Source organism: Scyliorhinus torazame, chromosome 11, assembly GCF_047496885.1.
Source record: "Scyliorhinus torazame isolate Kashiwa2021f chromosome 11, sScyTor2.1, whole genome shotgun sequence".
In the NCBI taxonomy this organism is placed as follows: domain Eukaryota; kingdom Metazoa; phylum Chordata; class Chondrichthyes; order Carcharhiniformes; family Scyliorhinidae; genus Scyliorhinus; species Scyliorhinus torazame.
In genome coordinates, this window is record NC_092717.1 from 190,549,550 (window position 1) to 190,576,212 (window position 26,663).

The window sequence follows — 26,663 nt, forward strand, 5'->3', positions numbered from 1 at the left end:
AATATAGCTGGTCTGATTAGTAAGTTCGTGGATGACACCAAGGTTGGTGGAGTGGCGGATTGTCAGAGGATACAGCAGGACATAGATAGGTTGGGGACTTGGGCAGAGAAATAGCAAATGGAGTATAATCCGGATAAATGTGAGGTAATGCATCTTGGTAGGTCTAACATAGAGGGGAAATATACAGCAAATGGCAAAACTCTTAGGAATATAGAAAGTCAGAGAGATCTGGGTGTACAGGTCCACAGATCTTTGAAAGTGGCAACACAAGTGGACAAGGTAATCAGGAAAGCATATGGAATGCTTGCCTTCTTTGGACGGGGCATCGAATATAAAAATTGGCAAGTCATGCTACAGTTGTATAGAACCTTGGCACAGCCGCACTTAGAATATTGCCACAATTCTGGTTGCCACACTACCAGAAGGATGTGGAGGCTTTGGAGAGGGTGCAGAGGAGGTTTACCAGGATGTTGCCTGGTCTGGATGGTGTTCGCTATGCGGAGCGGCTGAATAGACTCGGACTGTTTTCATTAGAACAACGGAGGTTGAGGGGCAATCTAATAGTGATCTACAAGATTATGAGAGCATGGATAGAGTGGATGGGCAGGCACTCTTTCCCAGGGTGGAGGGGTCAGTCACAAGGGGGCATAGGTTTTAGGTCCGTGGGGCAAAGTTTAGAGGAGATGTGCAAGACAGGTTTTTTATACAGAGGGTGATGAATGCTTGGGTGACTATCTTTGTGGAGTTTGTACATTCCCCCCCATATCTTCGTGGGTTTTTCCGGGTGCTCTGGTTTCCTCCCACAGTCCAAAGATGTGCAGGTTAGGTGGATTGGCCATTCTAAATTGTCCCTTAGTGTCCAACGATTAGGTGGTGTTATGGGGATAAGACAGAAGAATGGGCTTAGTTAGGGTACTCTTTCAGAGGATCGGAGTAGACTCGATGGGCCGAATGGCCTGCTGCACTGTAGGGATTCTATGTTACTATGATTGGTATGGATTGAGAATTGGTTTACAGCCTGGAAACCGAGAGTAGGAATAAATGGGTCTTTTTTGAAGTGGCACGCAGCGACTAGAGGGATCCTGCAGGTATTAGTGCTTGCACTATTCACAATGTACATCCATTATTTGGATGAGGAAACCAAATGTGATATTTCCAAGTTTGCTGACGACATAAAACGTGTTGGGAATGTGAGTGATGAGGAAGATTTTAATAGGCTTCAAGGTGGTTTTGACAAGTTGAGTGAGTTGTAGCTGCAGCATAATGTGGATAATTATGAAGTTATCCACTTCGGACAGAGAAACAAAATGGCGAAGTGTTACTTAAATGGTGATAGATTGGGAAATCTTGATGTGCAAAGAGACCTCAATGGCCTAGTGCACCAGCCACTGAAAACAAGCATGCAGGTATAGTGTTATGGGCCAGGGTTTAGAAGCCCCAATATATTATGGAGTTCACTTGACCTACAACTTTTTGTTGAATTTGACTAGGATGAGCACAAGAGCTTCACTTGGTGTGATTCAACAGTCTTCCTAAACACTTTAATCAAAATAAGCTTTATTCTAAGAACTTGTTAACATTTATATAAACAAACCGCAATGATTTTTATCAATAACAAACACAAAGATACCCCACAGCCACAGTAATCTATGTATAACCCTTAATGAATTCCCGTTTAACTGTTCCAATTCAAAAACAAAATCCCATAAACGAAAAAACCCTTTTCAAGGGCGTGGCCCAGCACTCTGCATTCTCATTTGAATAAGACTGGCTTTTCCTGAGATTCTGACCCTGTCTTACCAGTAGGTTTAAACCCTTCTGGAAAGCAAACTATATCTTAAAAGCCACCACCAAGGTGATTTTTACTGGAACAGATATTTAAAATAAAACTAGAGAGAGACAGGCCAAAACACTTCTTTCTCCTGTCTGAGTCCACAGCAGACAAATCTGAAAGCGAAAGCACAAACACCTCTCAGAGCCAAAGCCCAGCTCCACCCACACAATGACATCACTGAAGCCATGTGATAAGATGAAAACCTTTCTTAAAGGGACACTCCCATGACAATAGCAAGCAGTTAGGAAGGCAAATGACATCTTGGCCTTGGTGAGAACATACCTGGTGTATTGTGTGCAGTTTTGGTCTCGTATCTAAGAAAGGATATACTTGCCATAAAGGGAATGCGGTGAAGTTTCACCAGAATGATTTCCTGGGATGGCAGGATTGTCGTATGAGGAGAGGTTGGGTTGACTGGGTCTGTATTCACTGGAATTTTGAAGAATGAGAGGGGATCTAATTGAAACGTATACTATTCTAACAGCTGAACAGACTGGATGCAGGGATGTTGTTTCTCTGGCTGGCAGAGTGTAGAACAAAGGGTCCCAGGCTCAGGATACTGGGTTGGCCACTTAGGGCTGATATGAGGAGGGTGATGAACCTAGGGAATTCTCTACCCAAAAGGCTGTGGAGTTCAAGTCACTGAATATATTTAAGAAGGAAATAGATTTCTAGACTCTGAATGTGTCCAGGGGTATGGGGAGAGCACGGAAGTATGGTGTTGAGATTAAGCATCAACCATGATCGTGTTGAATGGCTGGTAAGGCTCGAAGGGCTGAATGGCCTATTCCTGCTCCTATTTTCTATGTTTCTATGAAACTCTTCCCATTCGAGAGCATCAGGAACTAGAGGGCAAAAATAATTGGCAAAAGGAATAAAAGTGAGGTGAGGAAAGATTTTTTCATCCGGAGGATGGTTGGAATCTGGAACGAACTTCCTGGTGGAGGCAGGTTTGATCTAGATATTCAAAAGGGAATTTGATTGCTTTCTGAAAAGAGACAATGTGCAAGGTCACGGGGATAAAGCATTGGAGTAAGACTAGGTAAAATGTTCTTTCAGAGAGCCAGTGCAGAACTCGATGGCTGAAAGGCCTCCTTGTGCACTTTAAAAATTCTGTAACCAATTGCATATCCATTATTGAATATTTCCACTGATTCCTGCTTCTTGATTATCAGTAGAAGCCTTTCCAAGGGAATTGTATCAAAGGCCTTACTGAAACTAAGTGCACCACATCCATTGCCTTACCCCTATCAAGCTCCTTCAACAGTCATTGCATGTGAAGTAGTTTGTTTTTTCGCTTATGCATTTAACCACTTTGATCTCGGCTTTAACATTGATCTTCTCCTTCCAATGGTGTTCCTGCAGCCTTCCTTATAAATTCTTCAACGTGTTCTTTTTGCTCAGTTACTTCTGCTAATTTATTCTTCCATTACTTAAAATTCAACTCCCTTGATAGCTGAGGTAATATATTTAACTCCAGCCACTATGTGTTGCTCACATATCCACTGTTCAACCTTGACCTGCTGCCTTCCACAGATATTATTAGCTTTAGCATTAGCCCAATGTAACACAACTGGAATTTTATATGGCAACTAGCTGTGTTTTTTAAAACATTTAAATTGCTTACAGGTTACTTCAAAGTATTTACAAGCTTTAATCCTCATCTACCCTGTTCAACGCAGCTGTGATAGTTACATTGCACCACAGAATGAGAGGGGAAATAAGTGGTATGATGTAGCATATAATCAGAGGAGCCAGCATGCAGCCATTTACCTGATTTTACTGCACCAGAACATGGTAATTACTATGTGTATATACATACATAAGATATTTGTTGTGTTCAATAATGTAATTTGGCTTTCTCTCTTGCAGAATTGTTGCTGCAAGATTGAATGGCTCCTTAGATTTCTACTGTCTAGACACCAACAAAACCTTTAACCAGCTGCAGTACCGAGGTAGGTCAAAGATAGTTATTTGGAATCGGTATATCTCTCCTGTTTCTGCTTCACTTCTCTTGAAGTCAGTATGGCTCTGTACCTTTTCCAATATACTATTTTCCAGTGTTGATTGAGTGCACAGCTAATCCTGAGCATGTTGCCATCAGGTAAAGCATAAAACTAGGAGATTCCTAGCTGGTGATTAGAAGCGAATTAATAAAATGGACCAATTATTCCATTTTTTTACTAAATGCTGCCAACTCATTGACCTGCAACACACTTTCAAAATCGCATTCCTTAAATTCATGGTCTTCTCCGCATTCCTTAAGTCCATGTTGTGAATTACTATCAAAACAAAATTTGCATATTAAAATATATACGGTTGATCAGAAATTAAATGAAAACTCTAAAAAAAAAAGTTAAAAACCCAATGTGCACTGATTTCCTTGAAATCTCCCCCAACTCTGTATCCCACTGCAACTCTCTTTTACAAGCTGTATGTCCTTCCTACCTCCAGTTCTGTGAACGGTAGCAGAGACACCAATCATTATGTTTGAGAGTAAATACACCTGTTTCATAGAATCCATATCATAGAATCCAGAGTCCCTACAGTGCAGAAGGAGGCCATCAAGTATGCACCAACCCTCTGAAAGAACACCCTACCTAGGCTCACTCTCCGGCCCTAGCCCATAACCCCATCTAACCTGAGCACCCTGAGAAAATCCACGCAGACACTGGGCGAACATGCAAACTCCACATGGCAGACCTACTTTTCAAATGTGCCTTTGGCCACTTCATCCAATCTTATGGTTAAACTGCTGCTTGATGTCGAAAATCTTTGTCCAACTGGTTTGAAAAGAAATTTGGTACATGTTTCGATATATTTGCAAGTTGTTAAACACATTGTTCCATACTTGGAACACTAACTCTGTAGTCTGACTTCATGTTCAGGAACACCCAACAGGTCCACCATCCCATCATCACCAGTCTTCAACAGTGAGGATATCATAGTTTGTCAGCTAATCCACATGGTTCCTTGTGCACACCAAAAACCTATCACAGTACTGAAAGCAGCTGCTGGCAGAGTGGTCACAGGAAGCCAGGACCACACACTCAAAGTGAGTAAAATTTAATTACATTTAAAGAATGGTATTGTTAGCTTAGTGGCACTCATATTTTGGTGGAAGGTTCTATTTGCAGGACTGGAGCACATCATTTGGGCTGACACCCTTCTAGAACACTAAGGAAGTACTGTGTTGTGGGACATCTCATGCTATGTTATGGTTAAACCCTTGTCTTCCTGTTCAGATCGACATCAAAAGCCACAATATGGAGATGGCCAGCATTTAATCACTGTGTTTTAAGGTGCGCAGGAACACCCAGTGGGGATTTCAAGTCTGCTATTTAAATATCAAACATATTTAAAAGGCTCTTGAAAGCACATTTAACGTGGCATTCTGGCTTTGAAAGCCAGTGCATGTGTTTCTCGAGCTATCTGAAACTTGCCGAGATCAACAAGGCAAGAACGCAATGGGGATTGAATGCTCTGTGAATATGGTGGGTTACAACACCTTTAAATACAGAAACAGGACAACAGCTCCCTTGTCAAGGAGAAAGGCTTTTGCTCACAGGATTTGTTTTAGTGTGCTTACACACTTTTAGTTTTGGAGGTCATTTCTGCAATCTTGGACTTAACCTAATCAGTACGTTTGTACTGTAACCTTTCCTTGCTGCATGGGAGTAGCTTGTGCAGCTTTGTCTTGGAGCTCTGATGAGGAACAGGAGAAGCAGCATCAGTACCATCACCTGAAGTAGCAACAACTGCCTTCTTAGCTGCTGCCACTCCTTAGGGTAGTGGGGGTGACCACTGAGCTCCAGCTTGAATGATAGTTAACACCAGCACAGGTTATACAGCCAGAGAGTAATCTCTCTTGGCTTTGACAGCAGGTTGTTGTTGGCAGCTGCAGCCTTCTGGAACCAAGACCTCATTTCAAGTAGACCAGTTTGTTAGGCATTGCCAGTGTCTGTCAAAAGGGCCACCAGCCTGGATATCTTTACCTTCGGCTCCTTCCAGGATTTTGCTGATGCCATCTCCAGGATTTCATAAGTACATCTCCCAGATAACTGATGCTATCGTTGCCAGGGCAACCAATTGCAATCACTTTTCTACTGATAAGTCCAGTCAGAATGAGAGGGCCCTCAAATTTGCTGTGGTGGCTTGATTCCCACAAACCCATGGAGTCATAGACTGCATACATGTGGCAATCAAGGCGCCTTCAGATCAGCCATCCGTCGTCGATGACAGTTGTCTCTCTTCAAGGATAATGCCTACTCAGCATTGCAAGTTTCTTCCATGGATTTTCATGTGTCTGAATAGGCCAATTCTCAACCCACAGATCTTTGAATGCATGGGTCAGGATGTCCCACCAGGTGGTTGAATGTGGAGTGCAGGATTTGCTACCTTTCCTTCTCTGTCGCTGCTGAGCCCTATCATTAAAACGTAACTCAAAGCATCGTGCACCTAATTAGACAAGCTGTCACCATTTTGAACAATCAATCGCAAGCATCTCCCAGCCATTACTGTCAATGCTTCAGGGAAACTTCAGTGATTTTGAAATGTTTATTTTTCTTCCTTCCTTGGAAGGCTGGCTATTTGAGAGTTGGGAAAACAATACCTGGGCGGGGGGATGCTTTTCAGCTATTCAGATAGTGTCCAGTCAATTGAAGTTGATTTTGCAGGAGATTTGCTTGAATGCTTGTGGAACTGACTTCAGGAAAGACATTTGTGCCAAGTTATGGAAAGTGCTCGATGGATTCCAGAGTCTCTCCTTCAACATATATGTTAGGTGGAATATTTAGCTGACAAGGTATAGGCCGATATGTGGGGGATAGCCTCGAGAGTATCAGCTGCCCCTGTGGATTCACGGTTGAGAGGTTGTTGAAAATGCTGTTTGACGAATAGTATTGTCATCCTTAAGAGGAGAAATCCAATTTGTGAGCAAAGAAGATTTTGTTCATTTGACCTTGATCTGTTGATGGCCTTGGTGGCTTCACAAAAACTTTGTATGTGATGGTTAACCTATTGTTGGATCACTTGGACTTTCTCTTCCGACCATATGTCCTTTATCTTCTGGGTTTGTCTTTGGGTTACAGCCTTGAGCTTTGAATGCTGCCTCCTTGACTTGCGACTTTGGGTTGTTCTGCCATGCAATGCAGGCTGCATGTTTTTGTTCTAAAAAGTCACATATTTCAGCATTGCTTTCAGCGAACCAATCCTGGTGACATCAGTGATCAAACTCAAAAGTCTGAACACTTGGAATCCTTCTGTTCGGTCTGGCTGCTCATGGACCTTTGGATCTTGCAATATCTTGGATGTTCATCAGCGTCAAACAAGTCATGACCTGTCCAGTAGTTATCAGTACCCCACGTGAATTGAGTGGCACTTAGATCTTTGACCAAAACAATGACATAATACAAGTGATGCCAGTGCTTCGTCTAGAATGCCTCTGTGTAGTTTTGTATTTGTCAATCTGGCAGAAGAAAGTGTTTATTATAATGACACCAGACTGAGTGCACTTTGTCAGCAGAAGGACACCATTTGCATTGGTTTTCCCTGCCCTGTTTTTCCCATGGTTCGTCTCCAGAAATCTGAGTCATGGCCAAAAAGGGATTTAAGCCCCCCAGATTCTTATTGTGGGGTGTCAGCAAGGACCTCAAGGTCAGAATAGCATTTTACTTTACAGCTTCCTTGAAGTCCAGGGTCAGGGCATAAGCACTGATGACAGTGACATATTGGTTACAGCTGAGCTGTAGCTGAAATGTCATGAATCTCTAATTTATGCAATTGTGAAGTTCTGGCAGTTCCAGATGACAAAACCAATTCCATGAGCATGAGAGTTGCTGTCAGCCTTTCCTTTCTGGGTCAAATGTATGAAGGTTTAAACTAAGCTTGAAGCTTTAACTGCCTTTGGCTAGAAAGAAGGATCTCCGATTTGTCCCTCACCAGGAAATCTGGGTCATGGAGTAGAACTTAACTGGCTTGAAAATGAAAAAGGAGCTGAGAATAACTTTGGACTAATTCTGAATGAATAGTGTGTCTTTAAGGGACAGAGTAATGTATAACTGTGAAGGGAGAGTTTTGGTTGTTTTAAGTGTTAAACGGTGGATCTTTTCTGCAATTTAGATAATACTTTGCCTATTGAAATAGTGTTTTAATTTATTACTGTAAAAGAACATGCAATCTTGTCAAGTGACCCTTTCAGTCATTAATGAATGGACTTGCTGCAAGTTTGGACACAGGCAGCAGAGTTTTTTAAAAAATGTTTTTATTCTCCATTTTCACATTTTCCTTCAAAATTTACACCCCACCCACAAACAGTAAACGGTAACAAATACAAAATCAGTCCCCTTAACAATACCAACGATCCCATACTCCCACCACCCCAAACAATGGCCCACCTGTCACTATATGCATCCAATAAAATAAACCCTCCCACGGTAGCAACAAAAAAACAAAGGAGAAAAAGAAAAAGGAGTCCAGGACTGCCCACGGTCACCATTGACCTCTCGAGTCCACTCCCCCTCCTCCCCTTACACTCAACGCCCTCCAACCTCTGAAGGAGTACCGTACATGATACCCAAGAGTTGTAAACCCCCCCCCCCCAGTCTCCAATTCCTCCCGTCCACTGCCTCTTGTAAAACTCCTCCCCCCAACCTCGGTTCCTTCTCCCCCCCCAACTTTCCACCCCGGCTAGACCACTCGGACCCTGTTCTGCCAGACTCCGATGGCCGCAGCCCCTCCCCCCCACCTCACTCCCGTTCACTGGCCGGCTTAAACCGGCCAGCGTGGAGGCCCCCTTTCCCCCTTGCCTGGCCCTAGGTAAGCCCAGAAATCCCCTTTTAGCACACATACCCCGCATATCCACCTACACCCCAAAGAGCCCTCATTTCGAGTGAAAGTCCCATCACTTCCCTTGTTCAAATATATACAACATTGGCTCCTCTAGCCCATACACCCGCACGCAGCGAAACAAAAAAGAAGAAAATTCAGTCATGAGGTTACATCGGCACATGGCCATTTCTCAATTTCTCCGCTCTGCCACAGTCCTTCTGCCTTCGCAAACTCCTCCGCTACTTCCGCCGTTCCAAAATAAAAGTCCCTGAGCTTGTAAGTCACCCTCAGCTTCGCTGGATATACAATGCCACACTGCACCTTGCTAATGTACAGTGCCCTCTTCATCCGGTTGAAGGCAGCCCGCCTCCTTGCCAGCTCCACCGTAAAGTCCTGGTATACACGTATACCAGTTCCAGCCCACTGCACCACCCGCTTCTGCTTGGCCCAGCTCAGGACCTTCTCCTTCACACTGTACCTACGGAAGCACAGAGTCACTACCCTTGGCGGCTCACTCGCCTTTGGTACAGGCCTCCACGACTGATGAGCCCGATCCAGTTCATGTCGGGAGGGATCCTCCCCCTCCCGATATGAACTGGATCGGGCTCATCAGTCCATCACCTTCCGCATCTCCTTCCCCATCGAGGCAAGTTGATCGCCGTGCTGCAATAATGTCTCCTCCACTTCCTTCAGCACCTCCCCTTGCTCTCGCACCTCCACCACTGCGCTCGCCACCGCAGTCATCACCGGGGAAATCGCCTCCTCCACCAGCGCATTCAAAACCTCTCTCATCTCCTTCCTCATTGTCTCCATGTATTTTGCAAACTGCCTTTCGAATTCCGCAGCCATCACCTTAGTTATTTCTTCAGCTGTAAGCAATGCGGCCTCCCCTGGTGCTCCAGCCTCCATTTTCCTTGGTGACCCCGCGGTGACCTTTCCACTCCCCGACAGACCTTCAGCTGTTTTCCTTACAGACGTTCTTTTGCTCACCCTCAACATCTTTCTTCACTGTGCCTTCACTCTGCCGCCTCTGTGCCTTCTCCCTGCTTTTGCCGCCTCCATGGACCCTGGGACCGGGCTTAAAGCGGCGAAAATGCCGTTCCCGAACGGGAGCCCTCCATTGTGTGGCCGCCTCCCGCCCGCCGTCACCGGAAGTCCCCTCAGGCAGCAGAGTTTGGGATGACCTCCGTTTATAAAGGATGAAATATGGGAAAGGAGGCAGGAATTATTGGAATAAACAAACCTAGAAATAATAAAGGCATGGATGAGGATTTCAACAGCAGATGAGCTGAGGCAGAGGGAAAATCATATGATGCTGAGGAGATGTAATAGGCCGACTTAATGATATGAATACATGGTCGGAAGTTAATTTGGGGGTCAAATATGACACCAGGGCTGCGACCTGTAAGATTCCGTTTCAGACTTGCGAGAGAGAGAGAGAGAGAGGGCTGGACCGAATTTCATGCGAGCACCAGATAATGGCTGAGGTCCTCACAATAGTCAGAAAATTTCTGCTCCTCCAGTACTGGATATTGGACATGGAATCTTGACAATTTAGGGACAATGAAAGGGTCGAGAGCAGAGGTGTTCCAGTAGAGCTTGGTGTCAGCAGCATATGTGCAGAAGCTGATGCTGCATTTTCACATAGTGTCATAAGATGAGATAAGAGTAGGAGAGGCCATATCGTCTCTTGAGCCTATTTCACCGTTCAAAATGATTATTTAGTGTCACCGAGGAACAGCATGTAGATTGGAAGAAATATGATTTAAACTAAGTAAAATTGGAAGCAAAAACAAAATTCAGCAAATGCAGCAAATCTGAAATAAAAGCAGAAAATGCTGGAAGTCCTCAAGAGATCTAGCACATCTGTTGAAAGAGAAACAGTTAACATTTCATCAGAAATGGGGTGGATTGATTGTACTTCATTACAGTACATTGCTTACTAAGCTTTTGTTCCTTTTGCAGATATTTCGGCTTGAGGACTCCTGTTGCCTTTATACGCTACAGGGTCACACAGGAGGGATCACAGCAGTTTATATAGACCAGGTACTGTCATATGTAACCAAATTACTTTGCTGAAGTCAGCAGTAACATTAGAGATCCAGATAGTGCCTAGTATCAATTCAGATTACATTGTATAAAGTTGATAACTGATATGATAGGATTGCAAGCCCTATACTGTTTGTACATACACATTTCTGGCATTATTGCAAATATCTTTATGGCAGAGAATGAATTCAGAAATTGATAAATCAATAGAATTTCCTTGCCTAATCTGCTTCCTGAACATTGTCACTGACTCAGAAAACCTGGGTTCAATACTACACAATCTAAGCTACCACATCAGTGTTGAGGGAATTCAGCAATGTCCATTGTGTCACTTTACAAAGAGATGTTAAATCAAGGAACCATCTGATCTCATTGTGAATGTAAAAGATCCCATAGCATGATTCAGAGAAGCGTTCTCCTTGTATCCTGAGAAATATTACTTAAGCTTGTTTTGTGCAAACTGGCTCTTATGTTTTCCAAAACAAGTGGGGGGACCTGCTGGAATTCTTAACGCTTGAAAAGGTCAAATTTGAACTGAGGGGAAGGGTGGACTGGTTCTACAATTCATGGGTGTTATTCATTATGCACTTTTGAGAATTGGACCACATCGAACATTAGGGGAGTTGGGGGCTGGGAGGGTTGGGGGGAGGGGGATTGTATGTGTTAATGGTGACTATGGGTGATTCCTAATTCCTTTTTGTCATTTGTTTATGTTAACATGCGGGCCAATGTCTGAGGTTTGGTGGGAGAATGGGATCGTTGTTATTGATATGGGGATTGAAATTACATTTGTTCCTGATTATTGTTTATTGTTGGGTGTAAATCTGAGAGAAAATGTGAAAAAGGAGAATTTAAAAAAAAAAAATTTTTTAATATGTTTGCCAAAACAATAATGACTGCACTTCAAAAGTAACTATTCGGTTGAAAGTAATGTACATCCTGGGGAAGTAATAAATCGAATTTAACAGCAAGTTCTTCCTTTCAGTGTGTACGTACTTTTACTTGGGGAACAGCATATGCATGTAGCAAATTGAAAAATGTATTAAAATACAGACGAGGTAGGGATGGCTGAAGTGCCATTTTTTTAAAAGCCTCATGCTCCTGCTAGGTTATGCTCCTGAGTCCTTTCTCAGTACACTCATGAACTGGAATCCAGGTGAACAATAAGAGGCCGAGTATTGACTCCCCATCTTATCAGTCAAATTCTGATTTACCATACCGGCACAACATGATTAAACTTTGCTCAGTGCCTGTGAGTTACAGGGTGGAGGAGAAGAAAATAAAGACTTGAATATATGTCTCAGATTATTATTGCAAGAAACATATCCATACCGTTCACATTTAGTGAATTTCTTTGAAGTGGTCCTACGCAGGCAAATGCACCAAACTATTTTGCACAAAATAAGACTTTTTAAATTATAAATTTAGAGTATCCAATGCTTTTTTCCCCTAATTAAGGGGCAATTTAGTATGGCCAATCCAACTACCCTGCACATCTTTTTAGATTGTGGGGGTGAGACCCACGCAGACATGGGGAGAATGTGCAAACTCCACACAGACAGTGACCCAGGGCTGGAATCGAACCTCGGTCCTCCGCACTGTGAGATAGCAGTGCTAACCACTGTGTCACCATGCTGCCTCTCCCCCCTGCACAAAATAAGACTTAACAGACAACAATGAGGTATGGCTAATTAATCTTTTTCTAATGGCATTGGTTATGAAAAAGATATTATCCAGGACAGCTCGCTAATTTAGTGACTTGATGGGGGCGATTCTCCGATATTGAGGCCAAGTGTTTGCGCCGCCGTGAACGCCGTCGCGTTTCACGACGGCGCAAACGGGGCCCGGACACACCACTCCAGTGCCCTTTCGCGGCGCCAAATGGGCGTCGCACCAACCCGCGCATGCGCAGCTGGGGCAGCCCAATCCTGCGCATGCGCAGTTGGGCCACGCCATCCTGCGCATGCACGGGGAACATCTTGCGCACGCCGGCCCCCACCAACATGGAGCCGGTGTTCTGGGGCCACGCGCGGAAGGAGGTAGACCCGGGTGGGGGGAAGAGGCCGGCCCGCCAATCGGTGGGCCAGACCCCATCGGAGGCCACCCCGGTGAAGGAGCCCCCCCAGCATTCCCGCAGAGTTCCCGCTGCCAGCGACCAGGGGTGGACGGCGCCGGTGGGAACCTTTCGTGTCGTAGCAGCCGCTCGGCCCATCCGGCCGGAGAATCGCCGCTCGCCGGTTCTCCGAGCGGCCCAGTGCGAATCGTGCGCCGCTGGTTTCCGGGTGGGTGGGAGAATCGCGTGCAGGGCTCGGGGCGGCGTGGCGCGATTGGTGCGGCGCCTCGGCGATTCTCCCACCCAGCGTGGAGGGGGAGAACAGTGCCCGATATTTTTAAGATTCACAAGAACAGCCAGAAAGATACAGCAGCTCTCATTCAGTACTGCAATGGAATCTCAGATTATCTGTTTTGTAGATTGTGTGAGAAAAATGCACCATCAACCTGCTCTTGTTGCATTCACATCGACAACTACCAGCGGGTTTAATACTATATGACTCCACGGACCATCTCGACATCAAAATAGGAATGATGTTAACCTACCTTCATAAGATGGTTGCCAATGTTTACAAGCTATAAAAGTTTAATGTATGCACCTGATTCACATAATGAATTTAAAATACAGATTTCTACATGTTTAATTTTTTTCTGGCCATTTGTCAACATTTATTAAAACTATTGACAACTGGTCACTTTTGTGCCATCTTATGAGAGTTAGTTATCATATTCCTCTTCTTTTCTTTCCTTGTGCCATCTCAATCATGGATTCATGTCTGGTATTCTGTGAACGAAGCATGAGCATTAACACTGCTTTAATACTTATCTTCAACTTCCAAAGAACTGATTTAAGTCCAAGAGGATCGGCATGACGTAATCGGTGCCTCTGTGATGACTATAGAAAAACAGTCAGCTTTATCAACTTAACAGTTGCTGCATAGTACTTGAAATGTCTTCTTTCTCCCTTAGACAATGGGGCTAGCCAGTGGTGGACAAGATGGTGCTATCTGCCTCTGGGATGTATTAACTGGAAGTCGAGTGAGTCACATGCATGGCCATCGTGGTGATGTTGTTTCTCTCATCTGCACCTCGAGCTGTGTGATCAGTGGCGGCCTGGATGACATGATCTGTATATGGGATCGCAGCTCAGGGATCAAACTCTATTCCATTCAACAGGTAGGTTCAGAAGCTTTTGTTCCCTCTTCTGGCCTTTTTTGTGTTGATTGGAAAGCCATTAGCCCCACTAGATGTTTTAGCTCATAAGAAACCTAAATTAAAGAGACAAAGCCTATTCAGCAAGCTAAGATACAGAAGTGTAACAGTCTGGTCCAAGACTATCAACCCAAAGGTTGAGTTGAAATTTCACCATGGCAGCATGGTAGCATGGTGGTTAGCACAATTGCTTCACAGCTCCAGGGTCTCAGGTTCGATTCCGGCTTGGGTCACTGTCTGTGCGGAGTCTGCACATCCTCCCCGTGTGTGCGTGGGTTTCCTCCGGGTGCTCCGGTTTCCTCCCACAGTCCAAAGATGTGCAGGTTAGGTGGATTGGCAGTGATAAATTGCCCTTTGTGTCCAAAATTGCCCTTAGTGTTGGGTGGGGTTACTGGGTTATGGGGATAGGGTGGAGGTGTTGACCTTGGGTAGGGTGCTCTTTCCAAGAGCTGGTGCAGACTCGATGGGCCAAATGGCCTCCTTCTGCACTGTAAATTCTATGATGGCAACTTGTGAACAGGATTCAACAAATCAAAAGAAACTGTCATAAAGTTGACAGGTTGCCATAAAAACTCTGATTTACTGGGATGCTTGTCGCCTCTACCTGATCTAACCTACACGTAGCTTCAGTCCTTCTCATGCCATTGACAGTAAATGATTATGGCCGATCAATGCAGCATTCTCAATTCTGTCTATATCCTGGCAAAAAGATGGATGAGGATTTCAGCAGCATAAACTGAGGCAAAGATGGAGATGGACAATGTTGTGGAAGTGAAAAACAGTCTTAGTGATGAAGAGGACATCGGGTTGAAAGCTCAGATTAGGGTCACATGGGTTACCAAGGTTGCAACAACCGAGTTCAGCCTCAGACAGTGGCTAGTGAGAGGGATGGAGTCAGTGACTATGGAACAGAGTTTGTGGCAGGGGAAATTTTCTTAGCAGACCTCGTGGTGTTGCTCAGTGAATTAGATGCTAGCACAATGGTAGCACAAGTGGATAGCACTGTGGCTTCACAGCACCAGGGTCCCAGGTTTGATTCCCCGCTGGGTCACTGTCTGTGCGGAGTCTGCACATTCTCCCCATGTGTGCGTGATGCTCCCGGTGCTCCGGTTTCCTCCCACAGTCCAAAGACGTGCAGGTTAGGTGGATTGGCAATGAAAAATTGCCCTTTGTGACCAAAAAGGTTAGGAGGGGTTATTGGGTTACGGGGATAGGGGGGAAGTGAGGGCTTAAGTGGGTTGGTGCAGACTCGATTTGCCGAATGACCTCCTTCTGTACTGTCTGTTCTATGTTCTGTGTACACTTAAAATATGGGGCAGCATTCTCCATTGACGGGATCCTCCATTTCCCCAGCAGCGCACTCACGCCCGCAGATTTCCTGATGGCATGGGGTGCCCACAATGGGAAACTCCATCGGCCGGCTGCCAGGACGGAGAATCCCACTTCTGGCGGCGGGGGGGGGGCTGCTCCAGAAAACAGGTGCGGCAGGACGGAGAAACCCGCCCCAGATATCTGATGTGTGACCTAAGTTAAAGTGACAGGAACTAAATGACAATTACAAGAAATGCAGATGGAACAAGACTAAATATAAATTACACATGTTACTTAATTTTTGCGAAAGGAAAAACTTGAAAGTATTTTCCTTTTTCCTAAACTAATCTCACACCATCCAGAGCTAAGATGATACAGCAACTTCTCTCAAATGTAGATCAGTGTTGTTATCACAGGAAAAGATGTGGGGGGCCTTGGGAGGGTGCAGCGGGGATTTAACAGAATGGCTCTGGGGATGATGGATTTTAGCTACAAGGTCAGAGATTGGTGCTGGGGGTGTTCTCCTTGGAGCAAAGGAGGTTGAGGGGAAATTGGAGATATATATGATTATGAAAGGTTTAGATTATCAATTCCCATTTGTTGATGGTACAAGGATGAGGGGAAAAAGATCTATGGTTTTGGGCATGCGGTAGCAAAAGGATGTGAGAAAAAACTTGTTCACACAGCATGTGATAATGACCTGTTGATAGGCTAATCAACTGTGAAGCACGTCGTAACCAAGCCAACCTTTCCCCATACCATACTTGCAATTTCCAGCAATCAGCAATGTCACAGTCACTGGATAATGTTTGCAGAAACAGTTTAACATAGAGACATTTAACATCCACCACGCAGTTACCAACATTGTTCCCAGCTGCACTGAGAAAAGTAAGAAAAAGGTGTTGACTTATGATTTCTTCATGACGTTGGTTTTAGGCACAAAGTTTGTACTAGGCGGGACGGTAGCACAGTGGTTAGCACTGTTGCTTCACAGTGACAGGGACCTGAGTTCGATTCCCGGTCTGGGTCACTGTCAGTGCGGAGTCTGCAGTTCTCCCCGTGTCTGCGTGGGTTTCCTCCGGGTGCTCTTTTTTTTGGGGGGTAGTCGTGGCAGCACAGCAGCATAGTGGTTAGCACTATGTCTTCACACATTAGGGTCCCAGGTTCGATTCCCGGCTGGGGTCACTGTCTGTGCGCAGTCTGCACGTTCTCCCCGTGTCTGCGTGGGTTTCCTCCGGGTATTCCGGTTTCCTCCCACAAGTCGCGAAAGACGTGCTGTTAGGTAACTTGGACATTCTGAATTCTCTCTCCGTGGACCCGAACAGGTACCGGAATGTGGCGACTAGGGGCTTTTAACAGTAACTTCATTGCAGTGTTAATGTATGCCTACTTGTGACAATAAAGATTATTTTTAAAAACTAATAAAGATTGTTATAAAGAATAAGTTGCAAAGAAACATCATGCTGGCTGCAGTTCAACCAGCACATATCAAACCTTTGACTTTTGTTCCTCAGAATTTCAAGAGTAATATTGAAAGCAAACACCACTTCAGCTTTGACAACTGTCTACCTTAAAATCGTACATTGCCCCATTTAACCACAAATTGAGAGCACAAAGATTTATGGAGCAATGGTTTACGGAGGAGCCTCGCTGCCACATCTCAGGGCATCTAGGGACAGATAATAAATGTACTCTTCTTGTGTATCGTATATGCCATGAACATTTAAAAAAATAAAGTTTCACATCTTTAACTTATTTTACAATGTTGCCCTGGAGACCGATCAGGAGACTGATGGAAGAGGGAGACGTCCCCAACATCACAGATACTAGTCTTCAGCCAATTCAATTCACTCCACGTGATATCAAGAAGCGGCTGAAGGCATTGGTACTGCAAAGGCTATTGGCCTTGACAGTATTCCGGCAATAGTACTAAAATCTTGTGCTCCAGATTTTGCTGAACCCATAGCCAAGCTGTTTCATTACAACTACAGCACTGCGTCTACCTGGCAATACAGAAGATTATCCAGGTATGTCCTGTACACAAAAGCAGGACAAATCCAACCCAGCCAATTAGCGCCCTATCCGTCTACACTCTATCATCAGTAAAGTGATGGAAAGGCTCATCAACTATGCAATCAAGCAACACTTACTTAGCAATAACCTGCTCACTGCTGCTGAATTTGGGTTCTGCCAGAGCCACTCAGCTCCTGATTTCATTGCAGTCTTAGTTCAAATAATGACAAGAGATGAGATGAGAGAGATTGCCCTTGATATCAAGGCCGCATTTGACTGACTGCAGTATTAAGGAACCGTAGCAAAGCTGGAGCCAATGTGAATCGGGGGGGAAACTCTCCACTGGGTACATGTCATACCTAGAAAAAGGAAGGTGGTATTAGAGATTAGTCACCTCAACTCCAGGGTATCACTGCAGGAGTTCCTCAGAGCCCAACCATCTGCAGCTGCTTCATCAGTGACTTTCCTTCTGTCATATAGTCAGAAGTGGGGATGCCTGCTGCACAATGTTCAACACCATTCACGACTCCTCAGAAACTGAATCCGTCCATGTACAAATGCAACAAGATCTGGGCAGTATCTGGTTTTGTGCTGACAGGTGACTAGTAACATTCATGCCACACAAGTGTCAGGCAATGACCATCTTCAACAACAGAGAATCTAACTACTGTACTTGACATTCAATGGCCTTACCATCACAGAATCCCCCCACTCTCAACATTTTGGGGGTTACCATTGACCAGAAACAACTGGACCAGCCATATAAATGCTGTGGCTACAAGAGCATTATTGGGAATCCTGCGGCAAGTAACTCACCACCTGATTCTTCAAAGCTTGTACACATTCTACAAGGCATAAGTCCGGAGCATGATGGAATACTCTCCCCTTGCTTGGATCAGTGCAACTCCAATAACACTCGAACAGCTTAACATCGTTCTGGACAAAGCAGCCTGACTGATTGGCATGCCTCCCATAAATATTCTCTTCCTCCACTGACGCACAATAACAACAGTGTGTGCCATCTTGAAAATGCACTACAGGAACTCATTAAGTTCTTCTTAGACAGCATCTTCCAAACCCACGACCACTACCATCTAGAAGAACAGGCCAACAAAAAGCCTGCGAACACCACCATCTGGATGTTACCCTCCAAGCCACACACCATCCTGACTTGGGAATATATCACCATTCCTTCAGTGACACTGGGGCAAAATCCTAGAACTCCCTCCCTAACCACACTGTGCGTGCACCTACATCACATGGACTGCAGCGGTTCAAGAAGGTGGTTCATCACCACCTTGTCAGGGGCATCTAGGGATGGTCAATGAATGCTGACTTAGCAGGCGAAGCCCACATACCTTGAATACATTTTTTTAAATACCCAAATTATGCAGCTCGAATCTTGATTTGCAGTCAGTGCACATTTGCAACCGCCAATGGCATGATACGAGGCAGCACGGTGGCGCAGTGGCTAGCACTGCTGCCTCACGGTGCCGAGGACCCAGGCTCAATCCCGGACCCGGGACACTATCCATATGGAGTTTGCACATTCTCCCCATGTCTGTGTGTATCTCACCCCCACAACCCAAAAAGATGTACAGGGTAGGTGGATTGACCACGCTAAATTGCCCCTTTATTGGGAAAAAACAAATTGAGTACTCTAAATTAAAAAGAACAATGGCATGACACCACTATCAGAAATCACACTACCTTCAGACAGCACATTGTCTGAGCTCATAAAGACTGGCAGGGAGCTGGTGACCAACTTAAAATTTCTTGCATCTGTGCAAGATGTCAGTACAAATATAAAAATACTGTGTTGCTCGTGAGTTAACAGGTCAGCTGATTGAAGTACTATCCTCCTGGTGCACCCCATTTCATACATGTGCCCTGAGCTCCAGGACAGCTCCAATGTCAGGTGTTGTACAATAAAGCCCCAGATTCTGCTTCCGCTAACATTTTATAAACGATTGTTATGAATTTTATGCTCATCAAGGTAACTGACAAAGATTCACAATTCACAAAAAGGGAATGAGTGACAGCCAGACAGCCTAAGAAACCGGGCAGATAGTGTAGGATTCCCCTGGGCTCCAGTTCACAAATCGGATTTTCACTTTGGAAGCTGCTGAGGGCACCGGTTCCTCGGAGGAATGCAGTCAGAGCCATATTTGTGGCACCACAAACGGCTCAGCTGTGCAGGAGAGGAGGATGAAGAAAGGGAGAGCAAAAGTGATGGGGAATTCATTAGTTAGGGGAACAGACCGGTGTTTCTGTGTTTGTAGACCTGACTCCAGAATGATATATTGCCTACCTGGTGCCAGGGTCAAGCATGTTACAGAGATGCTGCAGGACACTCTACTGGGGAGGGGTAAACAGCCAGAGGTCATGGTCTTCTGCAACTGCATAATGGACTACCTTCAAAAATTAAATGGTTCAGGCACAGTCAAAGCATATTCCCTCAAAGGGGAAAGGTAGGGCAAAGACATCCAGAGCTCCTGGATGAAAAAGGAGATAGAAATTAAGATAAAGAATAAAAAACGTGCTGATCAGTGTCAGGTGGAAAATAATAATCTTTATTAGTGTCACATGTAGGTTTACATTAACACTGCAATGAAGTTACTGTGAAAACCCCTTAGTCGCCACATTCCGGCACCTGTTCAGGTACATGAAGGGAGAATTCAGAATGTCCAACTTTTCTAACAAGCACGTCGTTCGGGACTTGTGGGACGAAACTGGAGCACCCGGAGGAAACCCACGCAGTCACAAGGAGAACGTGCAGACTCCGCACAGACAGTGACCCAAGCCGGGAATCGAACCCGCGACCCTGGCGCTGTGAAACAACAGTGCTAACCACTGTGCTACTGTGCCGCACATACAATTGAGAACCAAGGGGATTACAGAAGGTTCAGAGGGAGGTGGAAAAAAAAAATTAGAGAAGCAAAGAAAGGTTATGAGAAAAGACTGTCAGCCAGCATAAAGAGGAATTCAAAAGCCTCGCGATGTATAAAAATAAAAAGGTGGTAAAAGGAGGAAGTGTTGGATAGACAGTTAGTACTTAAAAGTTAACAAGGCATCGGGACCCAATGAGTTGCATTCAATTATATTAAAGGAAGTGGAAATTGCAGGGGCACTGGCCAAAACATTTCTGTCTTTCCTAGACTCTGGAGAGGTGCCAGAGCACTGGAGATTTGCTGGAGATTTGCAGACACAGCGAACTTAATTTTCTCTGGCCTAAGAAACCCTGTCATGTTACTGACCCAAACCCCTGACTTTGGGGGCTCCGAGTCCCTCCATCCCAGCAAAATCCATCTCTGGGCCATTAGGGAGGCAAAGGCCAAAACGTCGGCCTCCCTCCTTCTCCCTGATCTTCCGACACTTCAAATATTGCCACCTCTGGACTCGGAGTCACCCTCCCTTCCAGGACCTCTGTCATGAAATCTGAAAATCCCTGCCAAAAACACCTCAGCCTCAGACACGCCCAAAACATATGTACATGGTTCGCAGGACTTCCCCCACACCTGTCCTCCACCTCCTCGAAAACCTAATCATCCAGGCTACAGTCATATGAGCCCTGTGGACCACCTTGAACTGGAACAGGCTAAGCCTGGCACACGACGAGGATGCATTGACTCTCCCCAGGGCCTTCTCCCATAACCCTACTTCCAACTCCCCTCCCAGCTCTTCTTCCCACTTCCTCTTCATCTCCCCAATTGGAACCCCTTCCCACTCCATCAATATATTTCCGAGACTCTCCCCTCTCCAACCCTGTTTTTGACATCACAACCCTTAGTGGGAGGCAAGGGAAGCTCGGTACTTGCCTCCGAGCAAAATCCCGTACCTGCAGGTACTGGAACCCATTCCCATCCAGAAACTCAAACTCCTCCTCTAGCTCCTCCAGGCTCAGGAAACCGTCCTCAATGAAGAGATTCCCAAATCTCTCAATCCCTGCCTGCTGCCACCTCATGAAGCTCCAACCCCCCCCCCCCAAGAGTGAACCGGTGATTATCACAGATCGGTGACCACGCTGACGCCCCCTCCAGTCTCATTTGCTGCATCCATTGCCCCACACTCTTAGGGCTGCCACTACCACTGGGCTTGTGGAGCACCGAGCTGGCGAGAACGGAAGAGGTGCCGTTAACAGAGCCTTCAGACTTGCGCCCTTACAAGATGCTCCCACACCGACCCCTCCCCCACTCTACATTTAACCTGCGTATCCCTAAACACTAAGGCATTGTCCATTCATCTACCCTGCACACCTTTGGACTGTGGGAGGAAACCGGAGCACCCGGAGGAAACCCACGCAGACACGGGGAGAACGTGCAAACTGCACACAGTTACCCAAGGTTAGAATTGAACTCGGGTCCCTGGAGCTGTGAGGCAGCAGTGCTGGCCATTGTGCCACAGTGCCTCCCTGCCTATGCAGGGCAGTTTTGTTTTCTGGTTCTATATCTACTTGGAATTGAGATTGCCAAAAAAAAATCACATTACAACCCGTACAGCAAGCAGATAGAGTCTCATCACGTCACTCTGGACTAGGTTTGAAGTTTACCAGGATGAAAGGCTATTGTCTAATTTCACAGTCTTATAGAAATCATTGATTTATGATTAATTAATCCCACTGAAATGGGAGGCACGTTTTGAGAAGGTTCTGAATTCAGTGGAATACTAGGGGGAAAAAACTATTGATTCATTAAAAATGTCTAGTGGATTTTCCAAGCCCTTTTTCTCATTACCATCTTTATTTCTTTTTGCAGGACATGGGTTGCGGAGCAAGTCTAGGGGTGATATCTGACAACCTTCTAGTGACTGGGGGTCAAGGCTGTGTCAGCCTCTGGGACATTGGCTACGGGGACTTACTTCAGACCGTCTACCTGGGCAAAAGTAATGAATTGCAGCTTGTTCGACAATTGCTGGTCCTGGACAATGCCGCCATCGTGTGTGACTTTGGCAGTGAGCTTAGCCTCGTTTACTTCCCATCAGTGCTAGAGAAGTTGGATTGAAAGAGTGGGAGGGAGGCTTATGCTAACAAGTCTCTTCCTCAAATAAGAAGAATTGAAGTAAAATTGCCATCCTGAATTTTTGTATTACTAGGGATGTGATACATTGGATGGTTAGAAGCTCAAGTGAATGGGGGAAAATCTGCTCAGGATTTTAGGGATTGATCTATTGCTATGTCAGTGAGACGAAACAAAGCTAAATTTTAATTTTATAATTTATATAACAAAGCTTTGGAACTGTGCACTGAATGGTGCAGGTACCATCTTCCCTAAAGCACCACGTTGACTTATCAAGCAGGTCAAAGGTTAGCAATCAAACCTGATTTTATTCAGTTTTGTAACATTGCTTCATGTGAAATAGAGGTAAACTGTGATGCAAAGAAGATAGTGCAGAGGTATTTTTTTAAATTAACAGATTAATTTTTTTGTAATGTTGATTTTCTTTTAAAGTACATTAAAGAAAACCAGTTTAAAGAAGAATAGTACTGTGCAAGAGAGATTAAAATGTAGCTGTAGTCTTGCAGGTGAACAATTTATCTAGGTGAAAAGGATAGGGCAGGAAATGCGAATTAAAAAGAGAAAATCTTGAAAATTCATAGGTTTGTCATATTGGTGAAGAAAAAAAGAAAAATGCTTTTTAAAATTCCATCGAAACTGGCTGACATTTTGATTGGTGCTTTTTTTTTCTAAAAAGAGAAAATGGAATGTATTAAAGAAACCTTATTCATAGCCCAAAGCTTCTGATAATGAGCTACTTGTTAAAAATTAATCAGCTGCAGCCGAAACATAACATCTTTACAGGTGCTGATGACCTGTATGTATTTAAAATATTCTCCTCTACCATACTATGTATAGTGGAATGCTGTTTATGTTAACCATGCTGCTCAGCAATCACAGGAGTTTATAACTGCTGATGAATTAACTGCTCTGACTTCCATCACCTTTGTAGTACACAGTTTCTCCTTACCGCTGCATCTCTCAGCCTCTCTTCGCCCCTATGCTTCTCCGCTTCTGTTTCTCAGCCTACCCTGTCCCTGCACTTCGCGGCCGCCCCTCACCCCTGCACTTCTCAGCCTCTCCTTACCCCTGCACTTCTCTGCCTCCCCTCAGCCTTCTCTCACCCCTGCCCCTCTCAGCCTCCCTCCCTCTCTTCACCCCTGCCTCTCTCAACCTCCCTCCCTCCCTTCACCCGTGCCTCTCTCGGCCTCCCTCCCTCAACCCTGCCCTTCTCAGCCTTCCCTCACCCTGGGTTTCTTAGCTTTTCTTATGCTCTTCTCTGCACCTCCCAGTTTCTTTTCATCCCTGTGCTGATCAACTCTTCAGGTTAGTGCTACAAACAAATGTTACAATGTTTATTTTGTTCAGTTCATTATTTTTCCTGTAAATTAGGGTTGAATGAAGTATTGCTCAGCCATTTAAATAGCTGAGTCATGCAGTGTGCAAGGCATAAACCGCAAGGTTCCACTGCCTACACAGAGCCTGGTTTGATGCAAACATGGCCAAGAAAAGTATGCAGCATTGTAGCCCCACATCTATGGCCATGCTCATGTTTAACATTCAGGAAATGAGCCTCATGATTTCCGCCATTTTGTGTCAACCTTCGTATCCTTCGCAGCTAAGACCAAACAGGAGGCCCATTAATATTATCACCTATTTGCATGTTAAATATCAAAACCAAGGCAATTGCTTTTCAATAGTTACAACTGTTTGTAAAATCTTCACCGCAAACGACCAAAACTGATAGAATCAGAATTTGACAATACAGATAGGAGCCTATTCAGTCTCTTCTACGTGTCAGCTTTCTGATAGAACTATCCACTTATGCCCATTCCCTCTTCTTTTTATTTTATTTTCAATTGTTTATCATCTATCTTTGAAAAAAAACTTATTGTAGATTCTAAATCCCCCACTTTTTCTGGGTGTGATTTGGGTGGGTCACATTCCATCTTGTGTATATTTTAAAAATCCTAACCTGTCTCTTAGTTTGTTTGATGATGATAAACCTATGTACCCTAGTTGATGATTCCATTGACCAATGCAAATAATTATTCCCCCCTCCCAATCAGATCTTCCCCAAACTTGCTCTATTCTAGTGATTGTGATATAATCACAATACTTTTAACAGTTTCTAAATTTTCAAATGGAGTGTTACTTTGGAAAACTATCTGTGATAATTATTACAGAGAACGATCACTATAAAAGGATTCCACTGTACCTGAATTGCCAGTTATTTAATTAAGGAAATTTCTAATGGTCACTAAAGTTCAATACAGAGAGGATTAATATGCATTTTATTTTTGCTGCCATATATAAAGTTGATGGGTATGTGCTATAGATTAATCTCGCTTTATTGAGATTTCAACATGTATTGTCTTTGAATGCAATGTATTAGATCAGTGTTTGAAAACAAATGTTCTAATTATGCAGCTGAAGATGATCAGACTCAGTTGAGAATGCTACTTAAAATGGAAGGTATGTGCTGACTGATTGTCCCCTTTCAGCCTCCCCTCTCCCAGTCAGCAGTTTCTCAGATGCTGCAGTTCAGAAAAACTGAAGACAGCCAAAACTGTGACAAATCCTAAATTAATCTGTGTCCTCTGTCTTTCCTGTCTAATTGTAGAAAGAGTCCAGTCCCATCATTACTTAGCTTTGTTGCACATTTAATTTCTTTGGGCAACTGTTTTATTTAATGGTTAACTTGCAAGTGTGTAAAAAAAAAAAAAAAACTGCTAAATTAGTTGAAAAGGTAGTGTTTAAATTCTGTCCTGATGAGAACTCGAACAACATTCTTTCGTCATCTACTGTGAGCTTAATTTAAAATAAATCTATTTATTGTGCATGTGTTTTTGAAGGATGTACTGTAATACGGGGTGTTGTATGGTTAAATTAATGTCACCTATTTATGGGGAGTAACTATAAAAGGTGATGCTCAATACTGGAAATTTGGCCCCATGTACACTACTGATTTGATGTTGGTCATTGTCTTTTTCAGGGGTGAGGGGACAAATATCTCTTTCCCCCACAGTTTGCCTGGGTTGCTACAACCACCTGTGACCATGAGGTGGAAGGGGCCTACTCCCAGCTGGCCACGAGGACATCTTGCTCTCCAATTATTCCTATCTGACTCACTATCTGATCTTAATAATAAAGGGTTCAGGGGTTATGGGGAGAAGGCAGGAGAATGGGGATGAGAAAATATCAGCCATGATTGAATGGCGGAGCAGACTTGATGGGCCGAGTGGCCTAGTTCTGCTCCTAGGTCTTTTGGACTGACTCTTGTGCTTCTTCTTATCCTTCATCACTTCTTTTCCCCTCCTCTTTTGCAATCTCCCCTCTGTTTGCTCTCCTGTGTTGTGCCTTTCTCTTTATATATTTCATATTTAGTTATTTATTTCTCTCACCTCTTTCTGTCTTGTGTCCTCTCTGCCCCTTTGTCTCCAGCTATCTCCCATTTCTCCTTTCTCTGGTATGTCTCTCTATATCTTCCTGTTTCTGTCCCAACTATATATCTCACTTCACCTTTCCTTCCCTTTCTACTTTGGCTCTCCAGCCTCTGCTTTGAACCTCACCACAGCAGTGCTGGTGAGATCAGGAACTCAGAGCCAAATTGGAATATTAAATCTGTGACCCCAAAATATTGCTGCGTTGAGCACGTGCTTTTTCTAAATACAGATACTTTTTATTCAGAACAGATTGTTTAATATTTAAAAACAAAATAATTGTGTGTAGAATTTTTTTAAACATGAAATGTGCTTGTTTATTGTAATTCAATTCTGGTTGGATTCTGTGCACACTGCCAGTGTTTGAAAACTTATCTGATAGGGATCTAAATAAGCTCTGGTCTCCCTTTGATTATTGACGAGATTTTTTTCAGGTTGCCGTCGTGATAGCTCTTCTGAACATAAATAAAATATCTCCCAACTTTTTTGTAATTTTTTAATAACTGTTAGCGGCTATTAGAAAAACAAAAATAGAGAAATGTACAGAACCAAAGAACATTTCTTAATCTATCATTTTTTTCCAACAAGCTTTTAATAAAAAGAAATGCAAATATTGTTTTATTTTGTTTTAATTCTAATATATGCTGTTACAATTGCAGAGCAGACCCTCAAACTTTGTTATGATCCTGGACGAAACCCCCAAATTTGGTGAAATTTGAAATGACAGATACCGACTAAGAAAATAAAGCCATGAGATTCCATGATTTTTAACAAACAGAAGAACCTCTAGTCCATAAAAGTCAGCAAGGCAAACAGTCGATATTATCGAGTAAAAGCAAAGAGCTTCGTAAGAACGGGGCAAATGAAAAGCTTCGAGTTCAGCGAGAGTAGAGCCAGTGGGAATCCCAGTGTTCAGCAAGAGCAGGG

At 44.2% G+C, this 26,663-nt stretch overlaps 1 protein-coding gene across 3 annotated transcripts in view; it reads left to right on the forward strand.

Moving 5' to 3' along the window:
• scap (SREBF chaperone) overlaps positions 1–26,351 on the forward strand; it is a 193,613-nt gene extending 167,262 nt beyond the window's left edge. For all 3 annotated transcript variants that reach the window (XM_072468197.1, XM_072468196.1, XM_072468198.1), the window contains 5 exons: positions 3,707–3,789; positions 4,723–4,889; positions 10,628–10,708; positions 13,733–13,939; positions 22,054–26,351. In XM_072468197.1, the coding sequence (XP_072324298.1) occupies positions 3,707–3,789; positions 4,723–4,889; positions 10,628–10,708; positions 13,733–13,939; positions 22,054–22,299 (784 nt within the window). In that variant the 3' untranslated portion in view covers positions 22,300–26,351. The remainder of the gene's footprint in view (positions 1–3,706; positions 3,790–4,722; positions 4,890–10,627; positions 10,709–13,732; positions 13,940–22,053) is intronic.
• The last annotated feature ends 312 nt before the right edge of the window (positions 26,352–26,663 follow it).